Genomic DNA, 11,475 nt, shown 5'->3' on the forward strand with positions numbered 1-11,475 from the left:
TAACTCACCTATGCACTGGATTTGGGATTCCAGCTGGTAAGTGTAGCGAGTTTTTACTTTCCCTTGGATAATAACCAGAGACAGTCATGCCCCAGGGAACTGCAGAGTCTTCTGTACTTTCCATGGACCCCTAAGGCAGCTCTGGATGGCGGATAATCTTCTGCATCTCTACTTTGTCACACTATGGAGACAATTTCATTCTGTGCCTTTCAATGGAAGGCATCATCTACTTGTTGAAACTTTTAGTTTTAAAGGCACATAAAGTCTCAAAAAATTAAAGTTTGCTCAAACTCAAGATAATCATGTAGGGTATCTGATCTTGGAACCAGACCACACTGGGATCCAGACAAAAATCCCTCATCCTTAATGCAGACACATCATGTTTTGCGTTCCGGTGGCATTACGGGTCACTCTTCTAAGGAAAAAAGACTGTTTTCATAGTTTACTGGTGGGTATTTTAAAAAGCATGAACGTAGTAAACATTATCTCGGGTGTGCTTCTGGGAATCCTTTCTCTTTGTAAGATGTTATTTGATGACTACTTATTTTACATGATCTCTACACAGAATCTGGGGCTCTAACCCACAATGGCAAGACTCAGGGTTCCAAGATCCACCGACCTAGTCGTCCAAGCACCCTGCAAATTCTTTTGAAGGTCTGAGACAGCAATACTAACCCGTTTGATGTCCAACCCAACAGGGTGAATTACACTCTCTCCTTTTGCCAAGGGTAAAACCACAAACACTAGTCCAATTGGTATGCGACTCGGGTACTTCAGGACTGTGGAATATTATGGAGACCATGAAATGTTGTTACATCCAATGTCAATAAAACGAAGAGGCTCCCATGCCTAAAATGAATGTTATGCTGTATTTTGGCAGGAGTTCTGGCTGCTATTACTGGCACTGTGCATGCCAGACTTTGGCTCCTGAGGGTAAGAAGAAAGCACTTCATAGATATTCCCACCACCATCGCTAGTTGCGGGGAAAATAAACAAGCAATCCTGAGCAATGGTCAAAAGGCACATTCTTCCAAGTCATATTGGAACAAAATCAACCAAAGACACCAACAATAACTCTCAGAAGACATAAAAACAACATAAAAAATTTAACAACTGCTCAATAAAAGGAGAAAACTTATGTGAAAACATGTGTTTCAATAATGAAGACTGAAAATACAGAGTTGATTCAGAGTCAGGAAATTCCAGTATCAGCAACAGAAAAGAACATTCAACAATCAAAAAGTCTTATATGATGATCAGAGATTGGGAAATTTTTGGAATATGAACTTCAAGTTTTTTTTCTAAAATTATGTGAAGTTGTACGCACACACCCCTCCCACAGACACGTTCTTATCAACCTGAGTCTAAGACATCGTAATGGAAAAGAAATGTGTTTTACCTAACCAGGTGATTACTTCAAGTCTGAGACAACAAAGTGTATGTCCTACAGATGTAGAGGACAAAGGACACTTAGGATCATGAGTGTTCATATCAGCAACAGGAACTAGAAATTAAGACACTTCGCATCTCTATCATGGAGGAGGCACTTGCAAAAACAAAGCCATGTTTGTAACAATGAAATGATTTCTGTCCTGCCACAACTGTCATGAACAAAATACATGACGTTCTATACGGGAAGTATTCCCCAAATTGTGTCCATTCGGGTTTGTCTCCAGTAAATTGGTTCTCATTTAACAAACGATTTTCCCACAGTGTCTGTGCTCCCAGATTGATGAAATACTGGAAGGTTTTTCCATGGTTCTTAACTTCACAGGGTTTCACATCACTGTGCTCTCACAAGCATCCCCAAAGATTAGAGGGACACCTGAAGGCTTTCCCACATGGTGGACATTCACACAATTCTCGTCTACTGTCATCACATATACTTGCAGTTCTACGCAATATTGGAAGGTCTTACCAGAGACCGCAGATTCACAAAAGTTCACTGTCCAATGTGATTCCTCACGTGTTCCTGAACGGAGTCGTGACCAGTGAAGTTCTCTCCCCAGTGTGTTTCTTCATATGCCCTCGAAGGGATGAGGGAAACTTGTATGCTTTCCCACACTCCTTGCATTCATAGGATTTAACTGTGTTGTGCGTTTTCAAATGATCTTGAAAACACTGAGGCCGACTGAACGCTTTCCGACACTCTGTACACTTAAAAGGTCTCTCCCCAGTGTGTGTCCGCATGTGTGCTTCCAGGTGCGATGGACTCCTGAAGACTTTGCCACAGTGGTGACATTCATAAAGTCTCTTCCTAGTGTGTCTTCATATGTACCCGCAAGGATGCAGCACGGGTAAAGGCTTTCCCACACTGCTGGCATTTACAGGGTCTTTCCCCACTGTGTGTCCTCATATGAGCTCGTAGGTTTCCAGGAGTGGTGAAGGCTTTCCCACACTGCTCACATTTACAAGGTCGTTCTCCACTGTGTGTCCTCCTATGAGCTCGCAGGTTTCCAGGACTTAGGAAAGCCTTCCCACACTGCTCACATTTACAGGGTCTTTCCCCAGTGTGTGTCCTCATATGTACTTGCAGGTTTCCATGAGTCGAGAAGGTTTTCCCACACTGCTGACACTTGCAGGGCCTTTCACCAGTGTGTGTCCTTGTATGTCCTCGAAGGTTTGCGAGAGACTTAAAGGCTTTTCCACACAGCTCACATATGAAGGGTCTTTCCCCAGTGTGTGTCCTCGTATGTACCTGTAGGTCTCTGTGCCACTTGAAGGCTCTTCCACACTCCTTACATTCATAGGGTTTCAGGATACCATGTGTGGCCATGTGACGTTCGAAAGGTTGATGCTTTCTGAAAGTTTCACCACACTCCTTACATTCCAAGTGTCCACCTTCGGTGTGCCATCTCACAGTATGTACTACAAGAGTGTGGTGACGAATGAAGGCTTTTTCACAGTGCTGACACTTATAGGGTCTCTCTCCACTGTGCTTCCACATGTGTTGTCGCAGGCATGAGTTATACCTGAAGGTCTTCCCACACTGCTGACATTCATACAGTCTCTCCCCCGTGTGTGTTGTCGTATGTTCCCGCAGATTTCCAAGATATCTGAAGGTCTTCCCACACTGCTGACATTCATAGGGTCTTTCCCCAGTGTGCGTCCTCATATGGACGCGCAGGTTTGTGTAATCCCGGAAGGATCTGCCACACCAGTTACATTCATAGGGTTTCACGGTACTGTGGGTGGCCATGTTATGATTAAAATGTTCACATTTCTGGAAAGTTTTCCCACACTCCTTACATTCGTAGGGTCTATCCCCAGTATGTGTCCTCATATGGACTCCAAGGGCTGTGTGATATCTAAAGAGTCTGCCACACTCCTTACACTCATAGAGTTTCTTGACATTGTGTGTGGCCATGTGATGTTCAAAAGGCAGATGCTTCCTGAAACTTTGCCCACACTCCTTACATTCCAAGGTTCTGTCCTTTTCATGTCTTCTCATGTGTGCTTCAAGGGAGTCGTCACCAGGGAAGGCTTTCCCACATTGCTGACATTTACAGGGTTTTTCCCGAGTGTGTGTCCTCACGTGTCTTTGCAGACTTGAAGCAGACCCAAAGGCTTCTCCACACTTCACACATTCATAGGGTCTCTCCCCACTGTGAGTTCTCATGTGACGTGTAAGGTAGGACTGATACATGAAGACTTTCCCACACACGTCACACGCATGGACTCTCTGTCCACAGTGACCCCTCACGTGACCCCGAAAGGACGACCTGCAAGGGAAACTTTTTCCACATTTCTTGCATTCTAAAGATTGTTTACTACCGCGACTCTTCAAGTCTCTCTTCGAAGCTCCCCCAGTGTCCTGAGGTTCATAAGGTTTCTCTCCAAGGCCTGGGTCCACGTGAGGGCTGGGGCTCGAGACACAGCTGCAGGCCGACCCACATTCCTCACGGGGACTAGGTTTGTGTCCAGGGTGGGATCTTTGTGGATTCTCAGGGAAAGAACCATCTGTGAAGGCTTCTCTACACTTGGCGCAGTGACAGGACTTGTCTCCAGTAGGACGATCCTCACGCACGGTAAGACTTGTCATCTGCCTTCTGGTTTCTCTACGTCGATTATATTCACTGCTATCACAGACCCGCTCCACCAAATGACCTCTGTTCAAAATGGGAAGGCACACTGTTATGGAATAGTGATTTTAACTGATCTCTATATTAATTATCTACTGATCCATATTAATGATTACTTGATACATAATGGCCATCTTCAGTGAACGGCTGTGTTTGTGGCACTGTCTTCATGGTAACAAAGTGAAACAAGCTTAATGTACTGGCTGAAGACTGAAATACTGACAGAACACTCTAGGTTTCTCAGATGTTGGTTTTCTCACCATTATTTCCAACTGAATTAGTTTTCAGATGTTCAGTATCTAGAATGCATTCATCAAAACTTCGTCATGTGAAAGTTTGGATCATACAATTATTGAAGTGTGCTCTCAGCGATCCTTTGATTTCAAGTTAGTCTCATCGTCTGCCTTGAGCCCCTCCTTCTCCTGTATGAGTGTTACTCACCTCAAACGCCTTTCCTCGGTTTGGGTCTGATCTCCACTGTTAGGAAATTTCCAGTTTTCTCCAAAAACAGAACACAAATCATTTCTTGCACATAAGATGGTCTTGCCTTCACTGGGGAGCTCATTCTGCAAAACATTCTGCTGAGTCCTTGATGCACTCCTTTTATCCTGATTTGTACCAACTGCAAAAATTAGGATCATAATTTAATTTCTTGGGAATGATCTGTTGTTTGAAGGTAAAAAAATAGACCGTATGTCGATTTCTAGTCATATACTGATCCCGAAATGGAAATGAGGTTCATCAGGAAGAACAGACAAGTAACCAAAGAAAAATCCTCAGAACCCTAGTGATTTGGGACTTCGGCAATAAGAGGAAAAGTGTATGCAGGGCAGCCTGTTTACTCAGAAATACTTCAAAATCGATGGTGACTAATGTGGAGGTAAGTATTATCAGAAAAGTAGAAAGGTAGAAAAGTAGAAAGGAACTGGACAAGATACATACATCCACACCCTACTTCTAAAAGAATAGAAAAAGGCTTGCCATGTGGATGAGGATGGATGAAATGTCCGACAGGGAGAGCAGGTGAATGACAAAATCACCCTTCTCAGAACAAGGACGGAGTCAGGTTTCTAACAAACATGTGCAAATGCTATTCCCTTCCCTAGAACCTGGTCCGACTGAGGGCTGCTGGACTGTTCTGAAGGCACTGAGGCCATTGGGGGAGCCTGCCTGACTGCCCGAGCTGCCACTGGGTGGTCAGATGGTGGGTGTGGCTGCTGCCCAGCTCCCCGAGAAGAGCCCAGCAGGAGGGAGGATTTGAAGGGTCACAAGCAGTTTGGAAGATGGGCTCTTTATTCTTCGAGTTCATTGCTGATGGTTAAGTGTGGACTTTTTCTTCTTCTTCTTGTTGGAAGCATAGTGACCGTTCATTTTATTGTCAGGTGCCCACCACGGTGTTTCAACAATCATACATGTTACAAAATGCTCGCCACATTAAGTATAATTAAAATCTGTCAGTATGGAATACTAATGCAATATTATGACCATATTCTACTTCCTGAACTTTCCATTCCCACATTTAGTTTTGTGTGTGTCTGTGTCTGTGTCTGTGTGTTCCAACATTCACTGTTTCTACCCCACACCCAGTGCCCCACTCAACAGTGCCCTCCTCCATTCATTCGCACCTTCGGTAAGTGCCGCTCTGGACCACTCAATCCCCTTCATCTATTTCTCCTCTCCCTCCGTACCCTCCAGTGGCACAAACACCAATTTCTTCTTGATAGTTTTAAGTCTGTTTCTACTTCCTGTTATTTGTTCATTCACTTTGTTATTTAGATTCCACACACAAGTAAAATATGGTGTTTGTCTCTCTGACTTATTTACGTGGAAGAAAACCCGCTAGTTCCATCCACATATTCACAAACGGGAAGACGTCATCCTTCTTCCATGGCGGGGCAATCGTCCCTTATATGCGTTTTCCACATGTTCATTATCCAGTTCTCCCACTGACGGATGTGCGGGTCCCTTCCGTATCTTGAGTACTGCAAGTAACGCTACGATGAACGTCAGTGTTTTTGGTGTGGGTAAATGCCCAGAAGCAGAATTACGGACGATATGGTCCTTCTGTGGTGTTCTGTAGAAACTCCGTACTGCTTTCCATGTGGGCTGCACCAATTTACCTTCCCACCAGCAAAGATGAGTTTCCTTTTCTCCACATTCTCACCAGCACTTGTTATCCTGTTGTCCTTGTCATTTTGATACAGCCAACCTGGCTGCCTTGAGGTGGTATCTCACTGCTGATTCAGTTTGGACTTCCCTTTTATTTATTTATTCGACAGAGAGAGAGATCACAAGTAGGCAGAGAGAAAGGGGGAAGCAGGTTCCCCACTGAACAGAGAGCCCAATGCAGGGCTCAATCCCAGGAACCTGAGACCATGACCTGAGCTGAAGGCAGAGGCTTAACCCACTGATCTCCCCAGGCGCCCCGTCCACATCTCTCACCCAGCTTGTGCTACTCGGGACAAAGATGTTCCATCATCCACTCATTATTCTTTGGCTCCAAGTATTTTGTGATTCCTCCCTGACCTTCTCTGTTGACCCACTGGTGTTAGTAGCGTGCTGTTTGGCCTCAGCATGTTTGAGCTTGTTTTTATTTTTTTGGTAAAGTTTTCTTTTTAAGTTATCTGTCAGAGAGAGTAGAGAGGGGGCACAAGCAGGGGAAGCCACAGGCAGAGGGAGAAGCAGGCTCCCCACTGAGCATGGGACCGTGACCCACATGGGAAGCAGACCTTTCACCAACTGAGCCAGCCAGGCATCCCAAGCTTCTTGCTTTTCTTATTATTGACTTGTAATTTCATGCTGCCATTCTTCAAAAACATGCCTCCTAAGATCACAGTCTTCATAAATTTACTGAGACTTGTTTTGTGGTCTAACACACAAACTATCCTAGAGAATGTTCTGTGTGCCCTTGAAAAGAATGCATGTTCTGCCATTTGGAATGGAAAGTTCACTATGTCCACCTGGTGCAATGTCACTGGAATCACTCTTTACTGATTTTCAGTCTGGGCGTTCTATGCAGGCACATTAGTGGAATGTTAAATCTTCTTGCAATTATTTACTACTCTCATTTTATGCCTCTATTTCTCTTAAGATATGCTTTCTATATTTAGGTGTTCCAATTGGGTGCAAAGATATATTCTATGCACACATATATACACACAATTAAATATGTATCACAATTAAATCTGTGATATATATATCACAGATATATACTGCTCTTGTCCAATTTGCTTATCATCATGTCATGGCAGTCTCTGTCGCGTCACAGTCTCTGTTGTGACCTCCACTGTATCTCATGTAAGTATTCGAGCTCTACTCTTCACCCCCCTTCTATTTGCATGGAGAATCTATTTTAGTCCACTTGCCTTTCAGTCCATATTGTGTCTCCCTTTTAGGCAGACTACAGATGGGTTTTTATAATCATTCAGTCAATACATGTCTTTTGATTGGAGCATTTAGTTAATCTACATTGAAAGTAATTAATGAGAAGCATGTACTTCTTTCTAGTTTGTTAAATGCCTTTTTTATAAGTTTAAGATTTATTTATTTGAGAGAGAGAGCATGAGAGCGGAGCTCGGTGAGGCACAGAGGGAAAAGGAGATGACTGCACTGAGCAGAGAGCCTGATGTGGGACTGGAGCCCTGGACCTTGAAATCATGACCTAAGCCAAAAGCAGATGCTAACCTGACCAAGCCACCCAGGTGTCCCCACAGCCTACCTGTCTTTCTTTCTTTCTTTCTTTTTTAAAAGAAATATGTACACCCAATGTGGGGCTCAGACTCATGACCCTGAGACCAGAAGACCAACACTCACCAGCTAAAAATAAGCCAGCCAGGCTCCCTATATTTCACATCTGGTCCTCTGTGTCTATGGATAAATTTCAAGATACAAATGATTTCACTACTTGTGTGTTTTAACCATCATAATAGCTTTCTAAGTGACTTGTCTACTAATCTTATGTTTCCAACTACCAGCAAATTCTTATATCCTTTCAAAATTTTCATGCTTTTACTTATCGCCTTTTCTTTCCTACTTAAAAAAGTTTTCTTTCCTACTAAAAGCAGCACATCATGATTTCTTGTAGGGCCGATTTAATGGTGGGATGTCTGGGTGGATCAGTTATTTGAACATGCAACTCTTGATTTTGGTTCAGGTCATGATCTCAGGGTCTTGAGATCACGCCGCACATCAGGCTCACACTTGGTGTGGAGCCCACTGAGATTCTCTCCCTTCCTCTCCCTCTGCCCGCCACCCTCCTTGTGTGTGTGCACTCTCTCTCCTCATATAAATAAGTAAAATATTTTTTTTTTTAAAGATGGTTGCCTGGTGATGAAATTCTTTAAATGTTGTTTCTTGGGAAACTTTTTTATTTCTTTCAATTCTGAGTGATGGACTTCCTGAGTAGAATATCCTCGGTTCTGGGTTTTTTCCCTTCAGCACTCTGAATGTATGATACCACTTCCCACTGCGTGCCATTTCTCTCCTGAATAATCAGCTAACAGCCTTATGGAGTTTTCCTTGTAGTTTAGAGTTTCTCCAGCTGGTTTCAGATAATCTCTTCATATTTCCTTTTTTCTCCATTTTATTGTAAATGTGGGTGTGCACCTCCTTTTGTTCTTCCCATTTGGCCCTTCTGAACTTCCCAGACCTGAGTATCTGTTCCATGCCCAGATCTGAGAACCCCTCACCCACAGTTTCTTCAAAGAAGTTTCCATTCTTTCTTCTGTTCTTCTCCGTAGACCCCCATGATGCAAATGATCTCATCACTGCTGTGCTCAACAGGTCCCTGAACTTAATACGTCAGTTACTCATTTCTCACCATTACTGTAATTCTGCTGTTCGGCTTGGTTGCTTCCTACGTTCCCTCACCTTCCAGATCACGGGGAGCTGCTGGGCATCCTCCAATGTGCTATGGATCCCCCTAGGGTATTCCTCACGTCAGTTAGGCGGTTTCTTAGCTGTGATTGGTTCTTGTTTATATTTTCTATCTCCTTGTTGTAGTTCTCACCGTGTCTAGCCACTCTTCTCTCAAGCCTGGGCGGTATCTACATGACCACTACCTTGAATTCTTCTATCTGGTAGATGACTTAGCTCTCTATGATTTAGGTCATTTTCAGTGCTTTTATCCTGTTATTTTCTTTGCAACAAATTCCTCTGTCTTCTCCCTGTGCTGGCACATATTAAGTCAGTAAGCTCTATCTCCCAGTCCTCAGAGTAGTGGCCTTTCCAGAAGACATGCTACGGTGCCCTCCACCACAGCATACCCTGGCCACCAGGACCAGGTGCTCCAGGAGTGTTCTGCTGTGGGCCCTATGTGGCTGCCTGTCACGGCTGAGACCCACTGCTACATGCACACTGTGTTGGGCTCACACCCCTGCATGGCTGGCTGAGAAGTCCTGCTGTAGCCTTGCTGGGACACTGATGAATGGGGGTCACCCTCAATATGTCTGTGTGCAACAATGTGTGGTGACTGCTGTGGGCGCAGAGGTGGGCAGCAGTGGGCAGCTGAGAGGCCAAGGGACCAAAGGCCTGAATACGGCCAATGCAGGCTCCCTGGTCGCTGTGGTTAGCTCCTTCAATCACAGGACAGGAATCGTGCTGGAGAGGCGGCCATCATACCTGGGGTTGCCTGACAGGGGTGGCAGGACAGGAGTCCCAATGGGGAAGACATCAGTCCCAAGGGAGGCTGCCACCAAGGGTGGCTGGACAGGAGCTACTTTGGATGGGTTCCTCCAGGACAGGTGGGTTAGATGGGGTGAGTGAGTGGGAACCAGTGCCGAGTGGGGGAAACCAGTATAAGCAATGCACATGTGACCGGTCAGAACTGGCTCCCAGATGCAGCTGGCTATCCGGGGGACAGGCTGCAAGACAAAGGACACCCGTCAACATGTCAGTCCCCAAACGGCTCTCTGGGCCTCCAGCGTGAGCTCTAAAATTAGGCAATGAATCTTCACACATAACCCAGGGACATTTCAACATGCAGCTGTGTGTTCCGTCTTGTGCCAATGGATAAGAGTGTGCTCTCTGTCCGTTGTCTACAGCCTCCATCCTTCCTGGAGTTGCACCCCACTGATGTTTTAGCTCCCAAACTTAAGACACACTGATTTTCAAAGGCAGGTGTCCCAGGCCCTGGTCTTTACACTGTGGTCCCCAGGGCCAGGGTGCCTCACTTCTCTGTACCTGGGAGGGCCCACCCACTCCTCCACGTAGCCGCACTGGGGCTGGGCTTCCAACCACATCTCTGCCCCACCTACCCTCTCCCATGAGGACTTCTCATGGGGACTAGCTGCAAAAGATCTGTTCTGGCGGCCTTCAGATCATTTTCAGACTGAGAACGCAAGCGATTCTTGCCTCAGTGTGTCCAGCAGAGCTGGTGATCTCAGGATTCACGTACTCTGTCATCTTCCCTACTCATTAAGTGAGGGTTTAACTGGAGTGACGTCACCGAGCCCAACAGGTAGCAACTGCGTGTAACTTTCATAGGAGTGAAAAGTACACAGCAGCGCTCCCTGCCCTAACGGGACCCTGGAGACCACATTCGCGTTTAGAAAAGCAGGGAGTCTCAGACTTAGCTCAAGACTAATGAAGAATCAATTTAACACATGAAACTGTTTTCACAGAAAAGGTATATGACCCTCAATAGTTTCTCTGAAGGCCTGGACCACGTCTGTCTCCTTTGCAGCGTATTCCCAGTCCTCAGACCAAGGAAGATCAGACACTCATTCCCTACAACTCTAGAGACGGGTTGGAACCACACTTACCCAGCGAGGCCAGGTTCCTGCAGGTCTCCAGCATCACGTCCCGGTAGAGCTGCCTCTGACCAAGATCCAGTAAAGCCCACTCTTCCCGGGAGAAGTTCACAGCTACATCCGCAAAGACCACCGCGTCCTGGAACATCCACATGTTCTGTTGTGCAGCGCTCCCTCCTCACCCGTGTGTGTGGGAGGATGCGGGGGCGACACTCAGGGAACCGCATCCCACCCTAGGACCCAAGACACACCCATGCAGGAAGTGACAACACGCAAACACACCCACGGCAGTGCCCTCAGTGAAGGGAAGGGCTGGGACCCCAAAGCAGAGGGCGATGACGACAGCTCATACAGACGTACATACACCCCAATATAGGCTATTTGTACTGAAAATGAGCAGATCTGAGCACACTTGTATGGTTAAGAATGAAAAGTGAAATACTCGTTCAGACCACACTGAAATTGGACGGCACATCTTTGACTTGCTCAAGGACGGTTACTGCCTTGTCAGCCCCAAGAACTGGAACCAGATGTCAGGATGCTGTGAACACACAGATTCCAGTGCTGCTCTCACTGGAAAGCAACAAGATCAAGGAGCCTAGCACAGTCCCCTCTATCCCGGCAGAGGCAGACACCACCCTGTC

The 11,475-nt window shown here is 45.7% G+C and overlaps 1 protein-coding gene across 2 annotated transcripts; it reads right to left on the reverse strand.

The window, feature by feature from the left end:
* Nucleotides 1-1,008: 1,008 nt before the first annotated feature.
* On the reverse strand, nucleotides 1,009-11,265 carry LOC132008737 (zinc finger protein 77-like). Of its 2 annotated transcripts, XM_059387308.1 has the most exons (3): nucleotides 10,844-11,265; nucleotides 4,524-4,704; nucleotides 1,009-4,109 (listed from the first exon to the last, which is right to left on the reverse strand). In XM_059387308.1, exons 1-3 carry the CDS (start codon nucleotides 10,983-10,985, stop codon nucleotides 2,258-2,260), a joined length of 2,175 nt encoding a protein of 724 aa, XP_059243291.1. In that variant the 5' UTR covers nucleotides 10,986-11,265; the 3' UTR covers nucleotides 1,009-2,257. The 2 variants fall into 2 exon arrangements, with proteins under 2 accessions (XP_059243291.1, XP_059243292.1); XM_059387309.1 differs by lacking the exons at nucleotides 1,009-4,109; nucleotides 4,524-4,704 and adding an exon at nucleotides 9,633-9,943.
* Nucleotides 11,266-11,475: the final 210 nt, after the last annotated feature.

Source organism: Mustela nigripes, unplaced genomic scaffold, assembly GCF_022355385.1.
Source record: "Mustela nigripes isolate SB6536 unplaced genomic scaffold, MUSNIG.SB6536 HiC_scaffold_821, whole genome shotgun sequence".
Classification (NCBI taxonomy): Eukaryota; Metazoa; Chordata; class Mammalia; order Carnivora; family Mustelidae; genus Mustela; species Mustela nigripes.

Coding starts and splice junctions, on each gene's coding strand:
- LOC132008737 (XM_059387308.1), bottom strand. CDS start 10,985: ATGTGGATGTTCCAGGACGCGGTGGTCTTTGCGGATGTAGCTGTGAAC. Junction 4,705..10,843: donor CAGGAACCTGGCCTCGCTGG/GTAAGTGTGGTT, acceptor TAATTTTTGCAG/TTGGTACAAATCAGGATAAA. Junction 4,110..4,523: donor ACCGAGGAAAGGCGTTTGAG/GTGAGTAACACT, acceptor CATTTTGAACAG/AGGTCATTTGGTGGAGCGGG.